This window comes from Drosophila willistoni, chromosome 3R, assembly GCF_018902025.1.
Source record: "Drosophila willistoni isolate 14030-0811.24 chromosome 3R, UCI_dwil_1.1, whole genome shotgun sequence".
NCBI classification, from domain to species: domain Eukaryota; kingdom Metazoa; phylum Arthropoda; class Insecta; order Diptera; family Drosophilidae; genus Drosophila; species Drosophila willistoni.
This window is the reverse complement of record NC_061086.1, coordinates 15,705,306-15,731,861: the sequence shown is the minus strand read 5'-3', so window position 1 is coordinate 15,731,861 and position 26,556 is coordinate 15,705,306. Positions and strand designations below refer to the sequence as shown.

The 26,556-nt window shown below is 34.7% G+C and overlaps 2 protein-coding genes across 2 annotated transcripts; both read right to left on the bottom strand.

Moving 5' to 3' along the window:
- Window positions 1-106: 106 nt before the first annotated feature.
- On the bottom strand, window positions 107-19,218 carry LOC6651194 (putative uncharacterized protein DDB_G0281733). Its single transcript, XM_023180035.2, has 3 exons — window positions 18,983-19,218; window positions 5,334-5,574; window positions 107-965 (listed from the first exon to the last, which is right to left on the bottom strand). The coding sequence occupies exons 2-3, from the start codon at window positions 5,563-5,565 to the stop codon at window positions 301-303; spliced, it is 897 nt and encodes a 298-aa protein (XP_023035803.1). The 5' UTR covers window positions 5,566-5,574; window positions 18,983-19,218; the 3' UTR covers window positions 107-300.
- Window positions 2,037-3,212, bottom strand: LOC124460902. Its single transcript, XM_047012504.1, has one exon. The coding sequence runs from the start codon at window positions 3,168-3,170 to the stop codon at window positions 2,079-2,081; it is 1,092 nt and encodes a 363-aa protein (XP_046868460.1). The 5' UTR covers window positions 3,171-3,212; the 3' UTR covers window positions 2,037-2,078.
- Window positions 19,219-26,556: the final 7,338 nt, after the last annotated feature.

Here is a 26,556-nt window from a genome sequence, read left to right as displayed (position 1 = left end):
TAAAATGTAAACTACAATAGTTTTTGACTCTTTTTATAAATATATTTTTTCTTTTGTTTTGTTGTTGTTTTAGGTTTTTTCTTTTTTTGTGTTGTAAGTAGTGTGTGTTGTGTTTTTCTTGTTGTGGTTTTTGTTGTTTATTTTATTTTATAATGTAATCAGTACGAAATCCTTTCCTCATGTTAACGAAAATGAAATCATTCCTTTTGCAGTTTAACTCAATAAAAAGAATAAATATGTAAACATGTTTCAGCCCAAAAGTATGCCATGATTTCTTTGCAACTTTTTCCGTTTGTAACTTTAATGTCTTAGCAACATGTTGCTGAGCTTTGCCTCAGCTTTTGAATGATGAAAATGACTATTCTCGGGATTGGCCAACACCGAGGCTATAAACTCCGATGTCTCCAACTGCAATTGAGCCAAACGTTTCTGGAGCAATCTATTTCGTTGCACCAACTTAATGGTCTTAATGGCTATCGATAAGAGACCTTCGGCATTGTGAGGCTGCTCCATTTGTGGCTGAAAATTGGGCTGCTGATGTTCTTGAAACCTTTTGACCATTGATCTGGGCCCCGGTGTTACATCATAGCCACTATCACTATCATCCACATATTCGTCCATTAGTGAATCGTCATAATCAAAAGATTTGTTGCTATTGCAGTTATTATTATTGTTGTTGTTGTTGCCCATTGCAGGTTGTAATACTGATCGAATGTTGTTGTTGGTGCTGCTGTTGCCGCTGTCAATGCTGCTACTAGTTGTATTTAGGCTGCTGCTATTACTATCGCTGGAATGCATATAGTCATCAAGACTCTCACGGTCTGTCGATAATGTTTCCTGTATGGCAGAAATCGAAGTATAATCGGATGATGTATCATCATAATCTTTAAAGGAGATTTGTGGCATTTTTCGTGGCATTGGAGCAAAACGTCGTCGACCCGATGGGTTCATTGAACCTTTGGCAACTGCAAAACAAAAGAAAATTTCAATTTCAATTAAAATACATTCATTTACTTGGGGTCATCTACAGTAGAACTAAAAGGCATTGAAATTAGTTTGAAAAACAGAAGAATCTTTCTACTAAATGAGTGTGTGTGTGTCTCATATTAGATTTATGAATAACCTTGCTAATGTATTTCCCCCCACGACATTATGTTTAGTTACACTGTGCAATTGACCGCATTGTGCTAATCAGTCAATAGACCAGAGCGTTGTCGTCGCCTTGCCTTTGCCTTCGTTCATTGGCGTCGTCATCTATCACTATGACCATGTGTTTCTGTCTATTTGTGTGTGTGTGTCTGTCTGTGTGTTCCTCGCGTGTGTGCAAAAAAACGTGACCAGAGCCCAGTTGTGGCAGAGTTAGCAGTCAACGACCAAGCGACTGACCAAACGTCTGACTAGTTGACAACAATTTTCTCATCATCATTTGCAGTCTATGAGGGCTTTTGTTACGCTCTTTCTACCTTCAATAGAGCTGTTGAAATCATGGCAATCTCCCATTTCATTCCGTACCATCCCATGCCTCCCCCCATGCCATCTCAACACCCACACACAAATCATTTTCCAATTAGCATTTCCGTGACTGTGTCTATGGTCAGGGTCGTCGTCGTCGACGTGCTCGTAGTAGTCGTCGTCAGCGTTAAGCCTGAGCGTAACGGTCAACGTTTGTCGAGCACATGGCACAAGGTTTTGCCAGCATTTTGCTTACATTATGCAAATAGAACTTTACTTTTATTTTCCTATCATAAGCTGCACCAGTGCAAAGAAACGTGAGAGCAAAGAGTGAGCAAGTCAATCGGGACGGACAGCAACAACTGGTGACGATGATAGGGGTTTTGAATTCAAATGACTGACCACAACTTGATGACGTGTTTTTCATTGCAAGAAAGTGGAAACAGTTTCTAACTGCAAATATCGATTAGGTTGACCATTCAATTAGAGTAAAATATTTACATAACACAAATTGTGACTCTAAAAAACATTATCAGTTTCTGTTTTGTTTATGATTTAGTCATAAAGAAACTGGGCAAGGCAAATAATACTTATTCTGGTTTTTTATTACTACATTTTTATTTTTGCTATGATTCATCTTTCTTTGTGGATGATGCCTGGGATGGACTTTTTTTGCTCCATTGCGAACTCTGTTCACTCATTTCATGTAAAGCTGCATGCACAGCCGATAATGTAGCAGCTGTCATCCCACGCATTCCGTAATCGAGTATACTTTGTTTTGTGGCATTCCGTTCGAGTTTATCACAACGATATTCAATTTCGCTACGCAAATCCTCTAGGTGGCAACACATTTCGGCAATTTCCTTATTATAGTCTTTCAGGTCATATTTATATTGATTGTCTTGCAAATATGTCATTTTCTGATTAAAGGCAAATGCCACTTTACTAGCGATCACCCGTGCGGCATTTTGCTTGGATAATTTAACCTTGTTCAAGTATTTGAAACGTTGAGAGCAGACATTTAATTCTCCAGCCACTTGTTTAGTCCATTCGATATGGTCTTTGGCATGATCTTGCAGTTGTCGTAGTTTTTTCTCCAAAGTTGAAAGTTGAAGGCGCATTTCTTGGAACACGTGACGCAGATTTTGATAGCGGCAAATCATTTCATCGAGTTCGCATTGTAAACGATCATGGGCATGCATTAGATCATTGACTTCCTTTTGCTCTTGGCAACTTAACTTTAAGTTATTGACCTTACTCTTGGGTTCTTCAACCAGATTTGTCTCAATTTCATTATTATTATTTTCCTCTAGCATTTCCCTTTGTCTGAGGCATCGAGCTAGTTTACTAGGTATTGGCAATTCCTCCTCTAGTTCTACTTCTTTGACTTCAGCTTCTTCGGATTTCTGTTTTTGTTCTTCTTGACGTTTTTTAATCGTCAATTGTATAAGCTGAATGCGATGTATTAGGCAATCAATCTCTTGCACCAATCTCAGAGCTCTTTCCTCATCATCGGTGGCATCTTCTGTGCTAAATGTCAAACCCTCACCCTCTTCTTCCTCGGCCGAGAAACTCAATTCCTCTTCATAGTCAAAGATTTCAATTTTACGACATCGCAGAGTCCGTGTGATTAGATCAATGCGATGCAAAGGCAAACTGGCACAGTCACCCAATCTCTCTAATAGCTTTTCTTTAGAATCCTCAAGTGGTGCAAACATTTTACTTTTTTAATAAATTTTAGAAAATGAATCACTAATTAATTTTATTTCATACAAAACAAGAAATGTAATGAAATGTTTTTAATTTGACAAGTTCTTCAAGGCAAAAAGACACTTGTTCACAAATATTATCAAATTACTAAAACTATATTTTATAGTTAATTTTTACTAACATTAAAGATTTTTTGAAGAATGTTTTGAATTAAAATATCTTTAAAAATCAATCTTCCACAAAAGAAATCCTAAGATTTTTCAACATCAGGAAGATAAAAGGATGTAATAGTCTTAGTCTTAAATTAACTATAACGGGTATAAAAATAAACTGACTAAGAGGCAAACTGAGGCAAGAAAAATGCTATTTCTAGAGCTTCTATTTATATTTATATTACTTTTGATTAGCCATAGCTTATATGTCATAGCAAAACTTTCAAATCGATCTAACAAAATTGAACGCATGTTTCTGACATGTGCAAAATGTGTGAGAAGAGCGAAACTTTTATTCAATAATGCGGAAATGTTTAATTTTTCATTTTGTTCGTGTTGTTGTGTTGTTGTGTTTTTGTTATTTCTGTTACTTATTTCCTGCCTTATGCAAGGCAACAGCACTGAGAACGAGAACTGTGCAAACGTCAGAGAGCTAGATTCAGGCGGCACATGCACTTGTCTATGTCTACGTTACGTTTATCTAAATGTTGTTGCTATTGTTGTTTTTGTTTGGCATTGCATTTTGTTTATTTCACAACTGCATGCTAGGGTGTGGCTGTTGGTTGGTTGGTTGGGGGGGGAGGCAGGTGTTAGGGCCGGATCTGGGGTCTGGGCTTTGTGGCCTCGATGTAAGCACACGTGGCTGGGACGGTTCCCCAAACGAATTAGTCACTAGTTATGCTTAATTACAGTAAGCAGCCACAGCAACAGACACAACAGTCATCATTTACCACAATTGTTTGTGCAATATGTACATAAAATTCTGGCCCATATGCAAAAATTTTTTTGCTTTTCAATGAGTTTCACACTTGCCCTAAATAAAAAGTCAACTTGCCAAAAAGCAAAACAAAACAAAGCAAAAGACCGAAATGGCACGTTTTTTGTCATCACCAGGGACGGATTACTGGAAATGGAAATAAAAAGCAAGGTAAACTAAAACCAAACTGGCATGTCAACTAGAGTTTTTTGAACCCAAAGACTGTCTAGGGACTTTGGCCTTAAATTACTACTAAATCTTGTTTAAATATCTACCTTCAAACGGACCTGATCAATGGCGAAGGGCAATAACCACAATATATATTTTCACAATTTCCTGGTTTTCCCATTGACTTCTTCTGTCTGAATGTAGTCAAGCGGCCTCTGATCGCTTATATAAAATACCAAACAGAAAAGAAGAAATTGTCCTGGGCTCGTGTTTCTCGTCCTTCTTTCAGCCTTCCCCAAAATAATGCTGCGCTTCATCGTCTTACACAACTGCAAAAAGGGGTGTCTGTGTTTGTGGCCGTGATGACGCAAATTGGTGGCATAACACAATAAACTCGCGTGCAAAATATCAGGATACTACACATTTAAAACAAACGCCATCCAAAAAAATCATAACATTGAAGTCAACAACACGTGAAGTAAGCAGAAACACACACACACACATCATAAGCCATAGGGGCACGTGAGAATTTTGGAAAAAGGAGAAGGCAAGACAAGGTGAGAATGTGTTAAAAGGAGGGTGTAAGGTACGAGTGATGGATGTGGCCAAGTTTACATAAATTAATTAAACATGACCAGGTAACGTGATAGGAACAACCAAAAAAAAAACAACAACCAAATGCAAAACCAAAATGGAGAAAAAAAGGGTAGCTTAAAATGGAAAACTCAAGCGTTCCAATCTATCTGTCTGCGTTACGTATACGCAACGTGCTCCCACATAAGAGTGAAAACTGACTGTATCTACACTGAAACCGTACAACATTAAAAAGGGATAAGATTAGCTCCTTTTTTGAAAATAATTTAAGTTTATATGAATTTGAAATTTACTAATAACAATTTTAATCTCCCGAAATGAACAAAAAATCAGAAAAATATTAGACAACAAGTCATTGACGTCTATGCACGACTATTTTTAAGTTTTCTCTGTTTTTCTTACAGTGTATATCTTGAAATAAAGCTTATTTTTTTACTTACCATGTCTAAGCACTGAGCTGGCTTGTAGTGCTCTATTGGCAGCTGCTCTGGCTGATGTTATTGGTGATGAGGGCGACATCGACGACGATGATAATGACGACGACGACGATGATGATGATGATGATGACGAGGTGCTTGCACTGTTCATTGAAATAACGCCATGATGTCGTCTTCCCTCCTTAAAACCCGTCACACGCATCTGTTTCTTATCCGAGCATATGGTGGGTGCCATTTTGGTTAACTGCAAGAGAAAACAAAGTAAACCCACAAGATTGAGCACAATTAAAAATTGAAATAAATGCGATTAAAATGTAAAATTAATTAGCCTTCAGATTGATTAATTGATCAAGCGATTTAATGCACGTGTGTGGTATATTTTGGGTGTTTACAGTAAAAGTGAACAATATACGCAAAAACAGAAGATAAAATTCTTACGAGTTCATTTAACTCGCATCATGGGGCGGGTCGATGGTTGCAAAAAGCCTTTGCATGGTCTGAAGATGACGACATTCAGTAAAATTTGATGACCGATTTTATATTTGAAGAGCCATAAACTGGATTTATATATTTTGCACGAGGCAAACAAAAAGTATTGCTTTGTATTTGTGGTTTGCATCGAGAGATGAGCGAGGGGAATCAAGTTTATAGTGCAAAAAACTTATTGTCAACGGTAGAGCACACAATTTAACGATTTAATAATATTAATTATCAAGAAGTCGAAAAAGGTTAGATAATCAAATGAAAGGTAATTAATAAAAGACACTTAACAAGCAGTTAATTCGATCCATTTTAATATTTGCATATCTAAGAAGCATGAGATTTTAGACATCCGTTTAGAAGATTTCTCTATAAGCTCTAAATATATATGTGGCACACCCAAAGTTAGAGAAAAATATCGTTATTTAAATATAGAGAACTTGTCTGACACAATTGTGTGTGTGGTATCAGGCTCTATAAATCTGAGATTAAGCTAATTGAACAAGGTTAATTCCTATTGTCAGGTAACTTAAAAAATGAGAAAATAGTCGAAACATTTGTCAGCAACATGTTGTTCAAGTATTGAGATGGGACACAGAGCTTAAGCAGAGACTGAATCCCAAGCTGAAGCTCATTAACCATGCTCCAAATCCTGGCTAATACCATGGCAACGAGCAACACAACAGGCGGCAACAGCAAATGCTGTTCGCAAAGGTAAATAAAGTTAAAGTGAGCCAAGTGACGCCTACAAAAATATTGATAGACAACAAATGGTTGTTGGTCGGAATGTCATGCAGATGAGCCCTTCAAGGCTCACTGACAGGCAGTCAGGCAGACAGCCAGCCGGGCAGATAAATTCAAATTGAAAACGCCCTCTGGAGCAGCAGCAGCGGCAACAAAAACAACAATCTTGTTGACGGCACGTGTATCTCTTGAGTGTAATTACATTTGGAAAGTGCTGCGCGACGACGATGATGATGATAAGGATGAGGTCGATGATGATGATAAGGATGAGGACGACGATGATGACGAAGTGGAGCGACGCGAGAAAGAACCTTACGATGATGATGATGAAATGCCTAAAATGCTGTGGCCTACAAAATTTACGGCATTTTCGTTTAAAATGCCTTATGGAAACTAAGCGGATATTTCATCTGCCCACAGACTTCTCCCCTTTTCTCTCAAACACACTTCGCCTGCCCTTGCCATTGCCTCGATCGAAATGTCCAGGTTGCCAACAAGAATTGTTGTCAATGTGTCAATATGTATGCGTTTGAAATTACATTTTATTATTTATGCCGTCATCTAGCATACCAAGGGGAGTCTCATGACCGACATCCAACAGCCATCACCATCAGCTAGGCTAGAGATATATAGGAGAGAGAGAGAGAGAAAGAGAGTGAGGAAAAACACAAAATGGAAATAAAACCGTAGTGCGTAACGAAATGACCTCTAAGGCATATTTTGTTGTGCACGCGCCATCCTTATTCTGAAGAGTGTGAGGGCGGTGGGATATGAGATACACCCGAAAAATATCCTCCAGCAGGGGCAGCGTGAAGGACTAGGCTAGCGAATATGAAGTTACAAAAGGCCATAAATAAATGAAATGGATATAAATATGAATGGTCATATGAACACTAAGGAAATACGATCAAGAATAATATTTTAATAAACAATTTATGCGTTGGACTAAGCTAGGTTTTAATAAATCTTTAAGATACTTTGCCAATAAGTAGCTAAAGCATTATATATGATCTTTATCAAAATTGTTTAATTCAGCTAATAAGCAAAGATGGGCAAAATTTCTGCATAACTAAGGATTTATAATTAATTTGGTCATAACTAAATTATTCATTGTACATCTTGTGTCCTGTGTCCTGTTGACAATTCAAATCTATGTAAACCAATTTGTGGCACGTTTTTGCGACAAAAGGCAACCTGTGGCATTGTTATAGGCTTTTTGAGGTCAAACCAATCAAAAGAAACTTTGATGAGATTTCTTGCTGCGTGCGTACAAATTAGCCAATAATTGTTTTAACATGACACGCAACAAGCAACACGACAGCTGTCAAAGAGAACCCTCCAAAAGTGGTGGCGGAGGTGGAGGGTCATAGACAGACAGAGACAAAGACACTGTGAAAGAAAGAAAAAGATTGAGACAAAGAAAAGAAGACCGACATTGACTTTTGACACAAAAGCGGAAGACGAATGAAATTCTGAAATTGTCGGGGCGTTTCCATATATCAAGTAAGTATGTACATATACATATATAAGTATCATATCCGCTGGCCACAAAACAACACACACACACACACACAATGACAGAAAAAATTCAGCCCCGAAGTATTGATGTTTTGATTTTTGTTTTTGTTGTCAACATTGTTGCAGAAAATAAGTAAGTTGAAGGAACTCACTCAACTGGCTGAATGAATCGTTTTTCATGTTTGCTTTGTTTGTTGAAGGCGTCGTCGTTATGAAGTTGATTTGACGCTGCGGGTTCTAAAATGGTCTCTGACAACCCCCACAAACACACACACACAAACACACTATACACACGTATACCCACTAATGCATACAAAAGGCTGACACGTTGTCGCCTTGGCTGACTTTTGTCTGTTGTGTGTTTGTAAACACACTTCACACATGAAAAACGTTTTATATTGCACTTGAGACTCATTTGTTTAAATGTTTTTCCTTATGAAAAAAACTAAAGAAAAACTCTGCCCTTTTCGCAGAAAATCTTCAGCTTTGAAATATTTAAGCATTCATGTTTCATGTTTTATGAGCTTCATTAAGGAGCAACTTAGTATTAAATATGACCAATAAGGCGTATACTTAATATGCACAGTGTATCATGTGCATAAAGAGCTAACAAGACGACTAAACACGATCAAAAATCATTAAACACCTACTTATTTAAGTGCATTCAATTAATATGATTCCCAGAATTTTGACACTAGAGTTCCTATTGACTGAAATGAAAAGAGATACATATATGAGTTTCTATCATAGTTTGTTAACAAATGATTGAAATGAGCAAAGTTTGCACTAGACACTAGCTCGCCTCTGAGTTTTATTTTAATATTTCATCATCTTATAGTCACATTTGACACCTAATCTCTTGTTAACAATCCACTTTTTTCCGCCTCGCTTTTTCTCAGTCTCTCTTTCTCTTTCTCTCGCTCTATTTGTATAAGCATGTGTCATTCATGTCCGACTTTTGCTTTCTTGTACCTTATCTAACAAGTTTACACGCGCCGTCGCTGCTAACCACAGACACAATAATTTAGTTTGAAATTCAGAGAATGTATAAAAAAAATATATATATGATAAAACTTTCCATTGCATATGTAGAAAAAGCTTTTTATTTTGTCTTACAAGACTTGTTTACAATTATTGCCTTAATGTTTGCATGAGATTTTAGTGTGAATACCCTAGCATTTAGTTGATGTGGCATATTAGTGATTTATAAATATAAAAATGTTTAATTCTTTAACAAAACTTCTAGGTTTTTAAGGACCAGACTCAGAAGAAGCTCTAGAAAGTATTTAATTTCCATTCTTTATTTTCATTTGTGTTGCCTCAGCTTCAGATGATTCATTATAGATGCTAAAACTGTATTCCATGAAATATTAGTTATTATTGTTTAAATTTTGGTCAACCATTTCAGAGATGTACTCATGAAGTTCTTTATATATTTGACACTATGGATTGTCTTTTATGATCCATTAGCTATAAAGTTTTCCATTTTTCAAACAGGAAAACTAGACTCTTAAAAAGTTCTTAAAGTCTTTCTAAATGTAAAATTTCCATTGCTAATAAACTTAAATTTATTTTCAATTTATGATCAACTAACAATTAACATTGATTTAAAGTTTAAGTTGTGGTCTATTTGAAAAATAATTAAACTCTTTAATATGTAAGAACAATATTATTGGTGGTCAATTGAATTTGTGTTCATTTGAGTTCAAAAAAGTGTAGAAGTAATATTTCTCATTGATTTAATTTAAAATCTAAATGAAATCACAGTCAAAGTTTTCATTTGGTTTTTCATAGAAAAATTGTAGAGTATGCAATAGTTCATGTTTCAAAATCTGAATGTTTATTTCCTATTTGCAGTTAGTTTGAAACTTGCTTAGTTCTGCCAATGTTGCCGACGGCAGTGCCAGACAATGACAATGGCAAAACAGTGCTAATTTTCTTGTTATCTGAGCACATGCGCATGAAAGGCGGTCAAAAGCAACAACAAATATTATAGAAATTAAGTGAGTCGAAACAAAAAATTAAACAAAAAAGGCAAAAGAAAAAAAATATTTACCCACACACACATTCATAATAAACATGCGTCATTATTGTATTTAGATATGGCTATAGTTGCGAAAACGTGCCAAAAGGGGCTTGGTGGTGCATACAGACCACAGAGCAGACCCAATCAGACCAGACCAGACCAGATCGCACCACATCACCATCAGAGAACCCCAAAGACCGGACCATAGAAAGATCCACCAAACGACACTTACTGCCCATACGATAATAATGATAATAATGATGTCGATTTAAGGATAGTTTGCGGCCATCGAAGCGATAAAAAATTTATGATGTCAAAAATGAGTGAGGAAAGCAAATAAAAGCCAAACGAAAAGCATTAAATGAGCGACACGTGTGCCAAATGATGAGCACCAAAAAGAAATAAATAGAAAAGCACGAAACGGAAAAAGAGGGAAAGAACAGAATTCAAATAAACTTGAAGAAGTGGAGGAATATTCGTAACCATATTTGACAGCATCTCGTTGTATTTAATTACGTTGCAAAAAAACGAAAGAAATACACACACACACACACTCACACATTTGGCCACATCATCATGATCACCAACACAAAAGACCTTCGACTGGGTCCAAAGAGCAATTGACAGAGACATAAAAGAAATGTTGCCAAGCTTAGAATATAATCCTCGTCTAATCTTTATTTAATCCGCACGCATTTATAACAGACAAAAAACAACCAATAATAATAATAACAATAATGCTAATGAAAAATGTTTTCTTTAGTTTCTGTTTTTTAGTTTCTTTAAAGAAATAAAGACATTTGTTGCATTTCACGATTAAAAACCATAATTCCTTTAACTAGCTAAAGTTTACCTATAATTCCATTTCGTAACAAAACTTTTACTATAATTCCATTAGGCTGGCGGAAAATTTTCCTAAAACATTAACACTCCATAAAGTTAGTTTATTTGTAACTTTTAATATTTTGCGAGATTGAAAACTTTTTATAGACTTGAGGCAAACTATGTACTTTGCTTTTAGCATGTGGCCTAAAGACTTTAGGTTTCTTTGACAGCTGTTTTTTAAGACCAACATTAAATTTAATGATGAATATTTTAAAGTCCGATTAGATACCATTTTATAATAAAAGTCAAACTGATTTGCTTACCACACATTTTAGCTAATCTTTAATGCATTTATTCTGGTTTACAATCGGTATTCAAGAATCGAAATGTTACACAAGACAATCTTTTTAACAGGCATGTGGCGCCAATCAAACAATCGAAATTAGCTAAACGTTTTGATATTTTTAAAGTGCAATAAAACGTACGAAAAAAACATATCCGTTGGTATATATAACAATTAAATAAAGAAAGAACCGCATTGTTTATTGCAAAAAAAAAAAAATATATATATATACATACATAAAAGAAAAAAGCCAAACAAGTTTGCCAAAGCCATAAAAGATAAATGTGAATTGGTATAAAATGTGTTGCTAATTGATGGATGTTGTGTTTTTCGAATTATACAAATACAAATTCATATATAAGACAAATCTATACACTATGTAAATTGGTTGACTTTCAAACTCTCATTGACATTAGTTGATTTTTATGATTTCATTAGAATTAATGTTCTAAATTTTATGAGGCATGTTTAGATTTTTTTTTGTCTAACCATTAATCATTGTGTAAATTTCCATTTCCATTGCATAATCACTTTTATTTAGCTCATTTAATTGACACATCATAAAATGCGACACCGAACTATTAACGTGTATAATAATTAATTCGTTTCTATATAAATTATGTGGAAATAACTGGCACGTGTTGATTATGACCATGGCGTATGGGGCGTATACATGATACACGTTTCTCAAACAAACGCTCACTTTAACAATTAGATCTATTGTTATTGTGCACAATTGTTCCAATCAAATTGTTAAATAAGTGGTAAACAAAAACTGATTTCATAGTACGAAACAACAACAAAAAAAAACAGCAAAAACCACAAAAAATTTCTACAAAATGTGTTGGCGCGTGCACCGTGCCTATTCAATATTTCATGCTATTTAGTCATTTGCCAACTTAGTCGCACGTTTCCGCAACAAAAGGTGCTAGGGTCTAGGATAGGCGGCAGGGGACAAGTGGGACAAGAGATGACAACAATTAAATGTCATAAAACGAAAGAAAACACAAACAAATATGTACAATACAATTTGAATGGCATTTGCTATTTACTTCTCATTATATTTTACACACCAAAAACAAGCTATAAATAAAGTAAGTTATAAATAGTTACCATTCATCGCGTAGGGTATCGCATAAGTTTAGTTTGAGTGAGTGTAAATTAATTAGTTGCACTTTTAGATATGCCTTAATTTGCTGAATAGTTTCAGAAGTTTTGATATGAGTAATGAGAGAGTTAGTCATAAAATTAACTACTTAAATGTTATGAAACATTTGCCATACTCAAATCACATGAGAAAAAGTGAGTGAGAAAACTTTTTCAATAAACGTAACACAACTCATAGAGTTTATCATGGGACAAGAAATTCTATTTGAAATTCCATTTTCTACTAAACTGTAGAACATGTTTTTAATTATAGTTCCTAGAAAGTAAACTACCAAAAGCAATATTATCTATTTTTTGTTTTTTGTGTCCATTTGGTGAAAATGTTTTCCTGCAAACTGGCAAGACTTTATATAATCGCTATAGTGTTTATGTATATCCAACGATTTGATTTGAAAAGCTGAATGTACATATATGTATAATGAAATACAATTATCAAGAAATTGTTTGCATGATGTTACCTAATGTAAATATACAAATCGACGATCAAGTTCTCACAGACCGAACACATGTCGTCACACTTCAAAGTGGCTCAAATTCAAAGAAATCGAATGCAAAAAAAAACTCTAAACTATAACAATGAAAAACGTTAAACCATAAATTCGAGTATTATTATTATTAACAAAAAATGAAAGAAAAAAAAAAAACATAGGGAGGTAAGCAAAAAAGAAGAAAAGAGAAAGAGCAAAGTAAGCAAATGACGGCAAAGGCGACGACGGCAACGGCGACAAATGAAATTATTCTGCGCGTGTGTTGATAAGTCATCACCATCATTATGAATGCGATATATGTATAAGTATATACTCGTACCTACATGTGAGTGAGTAAGCCGAGAAATGAAGAACAGATCCATCCGTTTGAACAAGGCCGAAACACATAAACACACACAGACATATTGGCATTTAGTTCAAGTTACACACCAACAATATGGTCAAAGGAAACAGATGACTTGGCCAAAGCCTCACACGAGTGAGGTGGAGGCAAGAAGAGGTCAGACGCGTGTGCTTATGGCTGTTTGCTCTTTTCTGTCATGTGTTTGTTTAATTTATGTTTGCCTAGACTCAACTCAAACTTGAAGCAAAATCAACTCGTGTTTTATATGGGTGCGAATGGCTAGCAAAAACCAAAAAAAAAATAATAATTCGCTAATGTGGTCATAAAATTAGTAACAAGACAACAACAATAACAGCGATTGTTTCTACTTGACAAGGCAAAATGATGGGACACGTGTGTGACACTTTTATGTAGACAAGAAAGAAGAGACACACACACGAGTCACTTCGTGGTTTCAAAAAATGTGTAAGTGTGTGTGTGTGTGTACATTGAACTTGCAAGTATTTCCACATCATGGACTAACACACCGCACAACATCGATAAATACACGCGCGTGCATTAATTTACAGTGTATATAAGTGTGTATATGTATGTATATGTATGTACATATAAATATACATATATATTTATCGCCCTATCGTGTGGCATTGTGTTATTGGGTCAGCAATTAGCCGAGTTTGAGTTTTATGTTAACTAGTCAAGGGTCTGGGGGGAGGGAAGTTCGCCTAACAAGAGGTAGCTTAAGTGGATTGCCATGTACTGTTTGCTCTGCCCCCCTCTCTCTCCCTCCCCCCAAAAAGTGCTGTCAGTTTATTGAGGAGATGGTCTAATCGGAATAAATAGTAAATCCTTTAATAGAGTTTATTCTGCGTTTCATTCTGAATCTTTTCTAGGAGCATGGCTTAATTCTATTCAGTGAAACAAATTAGAGGAGTGCTGGGTATGTTTAGTTAATTACTTAGTTAGTTAATATTTAGTTAGTTATATTTAGTTAAATACTTGTTAATAGTTTCCCCAGGGATTAGAAAGTTCTCATTTTTTGAGATATATAAAAACTGCATAGATCTTTCGTTAAAAATAGATAACGAAAATTCTAATATTTCTGTTCGTAGTAGAATAACTAGTTTAAACTATAACGAACACCGATAAGTATAGTGGAATTGCCAACACTGTTGTGGCAGAGCCGTATGCACGTTAATTAACACTGAACAATGAGAAGAAGCTTCGAAAGGCTACGATCAAAGAGGCCAGACGTTAAAGTAAAAGCTGTAAAACAAATAAAATAAATAATAAGCCTGTGATATAAAATATAAACATTGCTACTACATATTCTTCATACTTATTTCAATCAAAATTTGCTTACTTTTATCTTCATACTGATTTCTTCATCTCTTTACCTATGTATTTCAGCAATTATAGCCATTTGCCTACTTTACTTTGACTTGGAAAATAAAAATTGATTACTTAGTTTCTCTTAATTCTTGGAAACTTTTGCTATTTATAAGTGGTTTTCAGTCTTTTTCCATGTAATGCTATAACATTAAAAGTAATTTGTTTGCCGGAAATTGTTTGGCATTTGCTTATAATATCCGATTTGAACCATAAAAGGGATTTGAATTTGGATTCTCTTCGACATTCATGCACCCACAATTGAGTAACTTTATCGCTGGGAATCCCTCTGATCACCCCCCTCCACTTCTCTCAATAAACGATTAAGAAAATTAATTATGCTGTTGAAAATTAGCCAATTTATACAGTTGTTGGTTTTTTATTGCAATTCGCTTTGTGTTTGGCCCACGTCTCGTGTTTCGCATTTAAGTTTAATGGGTTTTAACAGTAGCTACCATTTGGCTTTTGGTTACATTTTAAAATAGGCTAACACACACACAGACAGATTCACAAACACGAACATAGACACTAATACAGCCGCATACACGTGTGCGCTAAAGGCAATATATACAAAGAAAAATAAAAAATAAACAAAAACCTAAAACGACAATGGAAAAAGAAGAGACAGAGACAGAGAGAGAGAGACTCTGAGCAAAATATATCGATAAGGGGACAGAGGGCGAAGGTAGCAGGAAGAGGAATGAGAAAGAATTAATTTTGTAGTTGCCTGCATAAATTAAAAAGACTGTCATTCAATCGTTCACATTAAATGTTAGCCCCAGACCCAGACCCCACTTGGCGGCACGAGTAGAGCCAGACAACGGCACACACTCACAAACACATAGATTAGAGAGAAAAAGGCGAGAGACAAAAGAAGAGAAACACAGCAGATTGTGAGAAAAAGTGAATAAATGTATATATGTGTGTGTGTGACACTCGAAGAAAAAACGATTAGCAAAAAGTTTGGCCATATTTCTAGTACATCAAACCAAGACATTAGATTAAGCGTTTTCTCAATTGCTTTTGTCCTATCTATAAATTACTTTTTCAATCTATTCGAACAATTTGTACTTTGAAAATCGAACACATTTATCTAAATTTTACAGCTCGAAAAGTTTTCTGAAGAAAATTTCTACTTAAACTGGAATATAAAATTTGGAAAAATTTAGCTGAAAAACTATGTTTTAAATTTGAGTACCATTTATAATGTTTTTAAAAATAATAAACATAAATTTTTGAAGCTAATGAAAATCTTGCTTCAGCAGAAGCTTTGCATCTCGTAGTAAGGGTATTTTATTTTAAAGTCGCCAGAAATTTAGAAAATTTAGAAGCTTCTATATATATGGAAATCCGTTAAGAATAATGGTTTTAGTTTAATACTCTAAGGCTCTTGAGTTTTTAACCGATTGTCATAAAATATACAAAAAAAATATATAAAAATTCAAACTAAAACTATTTTGAAAAATTTGAAAATTTTTTTAAATAAACAATTTAAACTTTTTAACATTAAATAATTTCCCAAACGATTTAGAAAATAATCAGAATTAATGATTTTATTAAATGTCGATATGTGCCTTGAGGCACTCTTAAGTCTTATAAAAAACATTCAAACTGCTCCAATTAAATTCTAACGAATTTGAAAAACTTTTATCACTAATTTTTAATAACTGTTAATTTGTTGATTGTCCTAGCTCCGACAGATTGCAAATTTTAAAACATCATCTTGCCAAATAAAACTTATTATATTATTAATTAGATTTATATATTCATTCTATATTTTTTGGTAAGTACTTTTAACTAGCCGCATGACTATTATCACTTTTATAAATGATTTCGTTTAATGAATAAATTATCCTTTGAACAAAATCTTAAGTATGTACATATTGTTTATACTCTCAAATGTTTTATTTGTCAAGCTTTTGCTGTTTAGGCTTGTTATAGCAGAGCAACCGCATTACTATAGCTTGTCAAATTCCCCGAATTCGAATTCAGAGAGTGAGGCAGAAAGAGAGAGAGTCGGCTAACAAAAAACTCACAAACAACAGTGAAAAAGAAAAGAAAAAAAAAATAAGCTCACATGCCGTTAATGAATTTTTATGCTACTGTCTCTACTTTTTTTTTCTTCCTTAGTATAGACCTCCATGAGGGTGTGCTTGTGTGTTATGAGTGGTGTGTGTATATGTGTGTGTGTGTGTGTGTGTGTGCATGGCCTGCTCTTGTTGTTTTTATTGAATTAACGACGCACGTGTTGCTGCCGACCAAGCTGCGCGCGCTCTCTTATGTCCACAATTGGAGCAAAAAAAAAAAAAATCAAAAAATAAAAAAAAAAAACTGGCGTCGTCGTCGTCGATCAACGTATCAGCAACGCTTCGCTGCTTTTTGTTTATATGGTAGGGCTGTGTTTTTATTTTCCATACACCCTACTGGCCAACGGGGCGTATTAGTTTTAGAGAAAAGTTTGCCATGCCAAGCAGGAAGTGAGTTTCCGCCTAAAAGTTGCCAAGCAAAATGGTCTCTTTCTTTAGAGGAAACCTTCTTCCGGGTGCATTTTACGTGAAAAGCCACAAAACCTCAGTAAAAACAAAAACAGAAAAGTTAGCAAAGAAAACAATTTTGAGCTATTAAGACTTTGTATTTATATATTTTAAAGTTTTAAAGCAATAATTTAGGCAGTCTTTAGCTATTAATACTCTTAATTATTCCTGATTTCAGATAATTTTGTTAAACAAATTAATCTCTGAAACGTAAGTGTATAAAAACTATTGGTATAACCGAGGTTAGCCCTGTTAGACTGTTTTTTTTTTTTTGTGCCTTTATTATTTGCTGAGCTCGAAGTTTTAATGCGAAACGCGCGCCCGAGCGTTCGAGTAAAAATGATAAATCTATGATTATGGGGCGTCATGGGGTGTCATGAATGGGGCGGCAACGCGGCAGCGGCAGCGGCAACGGCAACGGCATCGACACCGAATGCCGGCAATGGTAATGGCAATGGCTTTTGGTTTGCTAAATAGTGTGTGTTGTTGGTAGCCACACGCGCTTTCAGCTTAGATATAGTTGTATATATGTATATATATCTATATATATGAGTGCCATTTCCTGTTTGCCCATATATATACATCCATATACGTTCTTTAAATGCAATGATAGCAAATATTACGTATACGACATGTGCGTTCAATGAACTTCCTTAGCATATGCTGACTAAATTTTTCGGTTTAGTTATAAAATTCCTAACTAAACCACAACAACAGCATGGAAATCAGCTGTTTTCTTTTTTTATTCACACGCTCTGTTTTTTGGGCATCTGGGCTAAAAATTTCATTGAGAAATATAAAAAACAGTCGCCATAAACATGTTCTAGGAATTACTATGTGTGGGTCATTGTTTTTTTTTTGTTTTTTTGTTTTGTTTTTAGTGGTAAACAAAGGAAATTAAAATTAAATTAAACGATAATAAAAAGAAGAATGAAAGAATTGTAACCATGACGTCTAGAAATATTAAATGAATCTTGCAATAGTCTTTTGAGAGATGCATAATGCATAAGTATGTATATATGTAGCAATTTCTAATGGCAAGACAAATTAACCATTATAATTATTAAGAATTATTAATTATAAAAAATTTCGTCAAAGCCAATTCTGTGGATATTGTTTGAAATTTTCGTTTATTCTTTTATATTTCACAAAAGTTCGACGCTTTTCTTTAGAACCTTCGATTGAATTGACTTGAATTTATTAATTCCATAAAGTGTGTGTGCAATAGAATAAAAAATTTCCTCTTCCTGCCTATTTTTAGAAATTTTATGAAGCCTTCTTTGCACTTTTATTTGACATCAAGGTTGCAGCATAATTTGACAACTTCCTGAAGTCATTCATATAATTTTCTAATGTAAACAAAATCAATATTGCGCATACGCCGTGTGACACAGCTGGCTATGCAGTTGATGCAATTGCAGGGCCATACAAAGAAAAGGCCAAAGGGCGCATGCAATGCGTCACTGTCCTGACCTAAATTCGTCCTTGAAGCTACAGAACAGGATTCTCCCGCTGCCACAGCATCTAACACAACACAAGAGAGTGAGAGAGAGGAAGAGAAACAGAGTGTGTGAGAGAGAGAGGGAGGACAACGCGAGAGCAAGACTTAGATAGCAAGAAAGAACGCACGAGGAAAGCGGAAAGCTCTCCAAATCGGAAGTCGCCTGTCAAATGCAATTTTTTATGCCTTGCCACGTGCCGCACATAAGTGTTAGATGCTAATGCCTCAAAGATTTATGGCAACAATGGCCGAGCCGACGCGGCGTAAGGGTAAATAAGGTAGGCGTGCACTTACCTAAAATCTGGAATGTTTCTGTTGCTGTTTCTGGTTTTTAGAACTTCTTCGCAAAGCAAAAATAAACAAATTTGCGAAAGAAAAAAATCACTGGCAGCATAAACACATACACGAGTTTTTCTACTATTTTATTTTCCCTTCCTTCGTTTGCTTTTCTTTTGGATTTTACTGCAAGCTCATTGAAACTAATGAGCAATATATATTTTCTTTCTTTGTTGTTGTTATTTTTTGTTTTTCGCACGCTTTCTTTTTGCCGCGGTTTTTGTTTTTATATTTTTTTTGTTTTAATCTATTCTAGGTAAAACGTGTGTGTTGCCGACTGTCTGTGTGTTTGTGTGCACAATCATAGACCTAGCAAATGGCAACACGCGCGCAAACAAAACTTTCGCTTTCGTTGCGCGTGGGACCGCAACAACAATAACAACAACCACAACAACAACTACGACAAAAGCAAGAGCAAGTTCCACAGCAACAGCGACTAGATATAAGCACACTTAGTTATATATATGTATGTATGTATATACAACACAGACAACACGAGCAACATACAATGTCAAACACACGTAAACACACACGACCCAAAAGTACGTAAAACTGAACGTGAAGAGCTTTCCGCACACGAAATTTTCACGATTTCCGTTTTTCTCTTGTGAACCGTAACAGAAGCCGGCAAGGGTAGAGCTAGATATAGCGAGAGAGAGAGAGGGAGCTCTGCGATGTGACTTGTTCGACGGCACAAAGCGGAATGAAAGCGAGTTGCTAGTTGAGCGTCGTTTAAAAGGCAAACCCCAAAGACGACAAAGTCTCTCATCAGGCAACATTAGTTTGCATATGTATGGGTGATGTATACATACATGTATACAAACCAGCTGAGCAACAGTAGCAGTCAAAGACCACCTCACAAATGCGGCGATTTCAATTTGAATATAAACAAAAAATATCATAAGAAATTATTATTGACTTTTTTGGCCATTAAAGTTTAATCAAAGTCCCCCAATAAATAAAGCAACAGGGATAAAGGATTTCCAAGAATTTATTAAGATAAAATATAGTTTCTGTCGACGTCTAAATTGAAATAAATATTTTAATTTTCATTATCTCGTTATTCTCTTGTTTATATTTTTTATAAAATTTGATATATTTAAGTTTATCAATATCAAGCTGAACACGGAGTGGCCAAGAATGCTGTGTGAAGCCTTGAAGATGATTTGGCTAAAATATTCTACTTTAATAAATCTCTCGAACTATTCTAATTTCTGACGACTAAGCCAAAAATTATGTAAATAAATCTTTAGGATAAGTTTGTCAATTTTAAAAAATAAAAAAACGCAAAAAGCAATGTTATCTTTTTTAATTTTGTCGTCAAGGATATCCATTAGAGTTTAAAATTGTAATGTCAAAAAAAAAAAATAAAAAAAAAAATACAAAATATCTCAGCTGCATAGACAATAGTCTAAACTCTGTAATGTTAATAGCTGAATTTAATAACTAGGAAATAAAGCATATTATGAAATGAAATGAAAAAACATAAATTCCTTTTACCCTTAGCCTAAAATATAAAAGCCATAATATAGATATAATATTTTAAACTCTAAGTAAAGCTTTACTTTTTTACAAATGTAAATATTTAGAAAAATATTATAAATATGAAGAAAGCAAACAAATTTTTGATATTTGAATTTCTTATAAATAATACAATAGGATCGGAGCAAGTGAGATTGAGCGAATGCTTAGTATAAATTGCATTTTATTTACTTTTGCTTCATTCTATTCATATTTTTCAAAAAAACCAAAAATATATTTTATCTTAATTAAGAGTATGCCAAAAATAAATTTTATTTTTCGAGCAATTGCGCTTAACCAAACACTTGACCTTTGCTCGCAAATAAATCTTATCATATGTATTTAAAAATTTTCTGCACTTGACGTATACTGAAGACCCTTATCTACATATTTTTTCTTTGTCATATTTATCTTGGCAGAAACTGCAAACGAAATAGTTGAAGCATAAATGGTAGTTAGCTATTTATAGACAGACAGATAAACTTCAGAGACATATTTGACACACATTTGAAATGGGCAACCGGCAATGCCAACGCCAACGCCAACGTTAAGTCCCCGGCTAATATGTAGCCATCGAGCAGCGCATCATGTTGCGGCAACATGATTTAAAAAAACAAGACACAAAAAAAAAAACAAAGCTTTAAATGTACCTAATTCTATTTAAGCTTTTTTTGTTTGCCCAAGTTCCTTGTCTCCCGCCGTCCAACCCCTCCAATTGCCATGAATTTGGGGGCCAGGCAATTTTGTCGCACGTGTCGGAAATTTTGTTACGGCCGATTGCTTTCCTTGCCTTGCCTCGCCTTGCCTTGCCTTGCGATGCCATACCATGCCTTTTCCCATTTTATGTGTTTGTGTGTTAATGTCTGTGTGTGTGTGTGTGTGTGTGTTTCTGTGTGCTTGAGAGGGGTGAAATATTTTGGCCAAACAGAAAAGAAACAAGTAGATGCGGCCATAATGAAAAGGCAATTTCAATGCCCTTTGGCAGGTGAAGGTGGCCTCGGCTAATGTTGAAAATGTGGCAACGAGAGAAAGAGAACGATGTCTGATTTCCTGTTACGGTCATTGTCGTCGTTTTTCTGTGCTAGTTATGCTGGTTGTTGGTGTTTTATTGCCTTCATTGTTGTTGTTGCTGTTGTCGTCTGGCTTGGTTAAAATGACGTTGACTGTCTGGGTTTTTACATACTCAGAATGGCAGCATTGCCATAAAAACAAAGGCAAACCAACAACAACAACAACAAAAAAAAAGAGTAGAAGATAAAAATCAAAATGCCAGAGGCCAACTATGGCAAAAGCATCAAAGTTTTTATACCCTACAGATGAATCTTTCGTTTGAAGTTTTAGATTGAATTCTATATTCTAGTCTAAATACGTTGAGATGCCAAGCATAGCCATAGCAGCTACTTACTAATGGTTCAAAATATTAGTTTAGAATAGTTTAAATGGAAAAATTTGTAAAAACAAAATTTTATTTTCCATTGTTTAAAAATAAAATTGTTAAAAAAAAAACAGGAAGATAAATTTGCATTCTTATAGCTTTCCGAAATGTCTTGATCTAAATAGAACATCAATTATGTCATTTAAAATTAAGAAATGAATAGGAGAAACTTATTCAAAGAGTTGTTTATTTCTAATAACTGCTTGAAAATAAAGTTGATACTAAAAAATTATATTGTCTAAAATAACTAAGCGAATACTTTGTAAAAAAAAAAAAAACACAAGTGTCAAGTCATGAAAGGCTGTTTCCTTGATGTGGACCAAAGGTGGACGTACACTATTTCAGAGGGTATCAAACAACAAAAAGAAAAAAGAAATGAAAAGGAAATAAAAAAAAAAGTAAAACAAAAAAGCGTAGCGAAAACAATAAAAGAGAAATTAGCATAACACACACATGAGTCGACACTGAACAGACATGGTTGGTGAGCCAGTGGGTTAAAGAGAGGAAATGGGGGAGGGGATATTGTGGGGGTTGGGGATGCTGGCTATGTGTGATTTTAATGGGCTCGTGGGTGTATGTTTTAGTTGTTCCCCTCATCTTTCTTTCTTTGGGGGCAGTCAAGTTAGACAGCAATTTTTTTTGCATTTTTTTTTTGTTGTTTTTGTTCTCTTTTCAATTACAATTGCCGACACGTGTGTGAGAGGTTGAAACAGCAAATGTCTAATAAAAACTGAGCTGCCTTGCAATGTCTTTTAATTGCCATATGTACACATAACAAACCGCACATCAGAAACACACACACACACACACACACAGAGACAGAATTATAACTGGGGTGTGGTTCGTCACCCCATTTACGTCAAAACATAACAGTTTCGACACGATCATAAAAATAAAGTGCGTAATCAAAGATATGTACGTACATATGTACATATGTACATCCAACCATCCATATGGGAAACTTTATTTTGCCAAAATAATTTGGACCACGGAAACTCTAACCAAATGTAAGCGAAAACAGGAAAGAGTTAATTGATTTTTTTTAAGATTTCCACGAAATTCAAATACTCTATCTATGGAATAGATATGGGCGTATTAATAAAATTGTCTGCTACGTGGCGTATACTTAATATACAAAATGGGCAAACGAATCAAACAAGGAGAATTTCCAGGAATTAGAATTCCTCTTGTTCTACCAAGAATTGATAAACACAACAAAACGAAGAAATTCCATAATAATACAATGTACAATACGGCGTATGCGTAATATGGTCATAATTATTATTACTTCCAAGTTTCAAAACATTTATAGAACTAAAAATATAAGCATCATATGAACTTTAATTTTTAAGGTGTGTTTCAGCTAGAAAAATTTAATAAAATTTAGTAATATTTAGACGTTTGAATGTCGTTTTAATAATATTTAGTCGTTTGAATTAGGGGAAATGACAATTTCAAATCAATTCCTTATAAAACTTATTTCTAACCAATTTTTTTGGAATCTGTATTCTGTATTTGAATAAATTCCACTTAGTACGTTTTTAATTTTCATTTCATTCGGTTCTTTAGCTTTGTTTTCAGATGAACTATTGGTCGAGTAAACTCATAAAGCTAAATAAATTACTTTCTTTCATATCAAAATACAGCAAAAATTGCTGGAAAACCCCGAATGACCTTTAAATAAATATATAATTTTGATAACTTAATTTTGGGGTTGTTAGAAAAACCCAAATTTGACACACTAACCTACCCAGACACACACACACACAGTGAACTATTTATGCCCTTTTAATCTAAACAATTTTTGGCAAGGGAAGAGGAAAGAGATTTAATTCTGACGATTTCAAAAAATTGTATATGCATTGTTGTTGTTATTATTATTATTGTGGTTTGATATTGATAATATTTTTTTCCTGCTTTTTTTTTTTTGTTCAACTGAATGACTCGCCGGCAAGTGGCGACACGCTCGTGCTAAGTTATCAATAGATATTTTTGATTTTTATTTTTAGAAATATCAGCTCTGAGGTGTCCGCATCACGTCGCGTATGTAACACATGCAAACCAACAACAACAACAACAATAACAACAAACATTCAACGGATTCGATTACTGAATATGACTGTTGTTGTTTTTGTTGTTATACACAATATTACCGGTTTTTTCCCAGCATGTGCCAGCACTTTTATTTTATTTTTTTTGCTTTGCTCGTTTCTTTGTTTTGTTTTTATTTTTTGTGTCACTTTTATTTATTTTTTCAAATTTTTGTGTTGTTTTTTTTTTTTGTTGTCATTGCAAGCACTCACACATGCGCGCAATGTCAAGGCCCCTAGCGGAATGATAAAGAAGAAGACGACCAAGTAGAAGTTGGCCAAAAATATAATAAATATAGTCTCACATGCGTAAAATACATACAAACATAAAATATAGCACATAAATATAGAAGGCGGTCGAAACAGAACAGCCACGCGCCGCATTTATATAGACCAACAACAATGTGAAGGGGAAGGGAGAACAAAAAAACACGCGAGTGACGCCAATGGGGACCACCAGCAGCTATACTTAAAATACACACACATATATATATATATATATAGACATTTATTAAACATATAAAATACATACATCAACTGTTGATACTAGCGATTTGATAGCGCGTCTTTTAAAAAAAAAAGAACACGCACCTGAGGAATTACACATGACAGTAAAAAAGAGATGTGAAATATATCATCTATTTTTTTAACAACTAGCTAGAGTTATTATCCTTAGCATTCATAAGCTACAACTTTTGTGCAAGGAGAGACATATGTCTATATACATATCTCACATTTCTAGGATTCTGCGAATGTTTACTGAAAATTCCTTGTGTGGTATTGGTTAAGTAAGCAACATTTACCACTATTTCTTTATCAATTTCGTTTAAAAATTTTGTTGTTAAGTGTATTTTTTTGGGTATTAGCACAACATTAACACATCAGCAACAAGTTGATGTTTATTGATATTGGCAAAGAAAACAACAACAATAAAAAAGATCTTCGGGAATAAAATTACCCCATGATAAATCTAAATATAAACAAACACTCAGTGCCAAAAATTTGAAGTCTATTTGCGTTATCTGAAATAAATTTATACCCATTCTACAAATTCAATCATTATTAAAATTGCGCGCTCAAAAACAAACAAATCAAGCCACGGCTGGCTCAGCTGTTTTTCCAATTCGCCACTGTTCATTTCGCCGCGAAGCTGAGCTTTGTTTATAGCTTTCACTTCCTTACGATTACTGCTTGATATGAGAGCTGAGACGATTTCAAAGCAAATAGCTTTTTGTCTTACACATTTGGGCGGCCTAATTCGAATGTTGAACAATGATGGCCACAATAAGGGATTAACAACGTATTATTGAGAGAGTGGAATACTGTATAAAACATAGAGATCAAATTGGAAAAAAAGGATGATGGTGTATCAGATAAATTTAAAATATTAAAACATATCTAAAATTGTATATGGTAATAGTAAAATTGTTTTCAGATAAAGATTTTCATAAATACTGAGTTAAAAAATGAATGATTGGCCAAAAATAATCACAATCTTTTAAGTTTTGATTATTAGTATTTCAAATATCCCATTCAACAGAACTTATATACAATTAAGAATTCATGTTGACAGTTCAAAACCAAATTTAACATATAATTTTCAATCAGTTATTGCAATAAAAGTGCCAATATCAATAAACTTAATGAACACATTTCAATAAGCCAATCGGCTAACAACTCGAAGTAATCTGAAACCATCTTACCCCAACCTCCATCTCCACGCAGTCAGTGAGATTGAGACACCCAACAGACAACAATAACAACAACAAATGCGCCCCCCAGCAAAGTATAAGTAAGAAAAGAAATACAAAAAAAACAAAAAACAAAAAACAAAAAATACAAGCAAATCGGGCTACAAGACGAAGATCAGACAACAATAATATGAAAAACTAATCAAAGCAGAACTCATTAAGCATAGTAAAAAATTATGCTATTGTAATAAAATGCCGAAATCGCGAAGGCAATCGAATTAAACAGCCCATGGCCAATGGCGCTGAAGATAGGATAGGGTTGAAGCCGAGGATTGGCTCTGGCTGAAGCTGCAAACAAATTGCCAGGGAAATCCCTGACTGCCTGGAAGATCAGACCAGGTTGCAGCAAGTTAGTTTTCATCGATAGCGAATTTATTATGCAAAGCAGAAGCGGTAAAAGATCAAAGCGCAGCGATAGCAGATAACACGCTTACGAGAGAGAGAGACTACCAGGTCGAAACTGGCAAAGAATGGGAACGGATGCAGGCGGTGCAGGAACAGGATAAGATGATTCGGCCTGACTAGGCGGCCCTTTTTTTTCTCCCCCATTTCTGTTTCTCTTGTTGGTCTAGCCGCTCAAATAGATTAGTTTCACATGGGGGCATGGAGTCGCGTTGGAGTTAAAGTTGATGCTGGGCTTTTTAGGGGGCGCCATATTGCACACACAGAAACAGAAACAGGGCGGAAAGCCGCTGGCCGCCGCAGAAGTTATGAAAAATTAATAATAATGTCGAA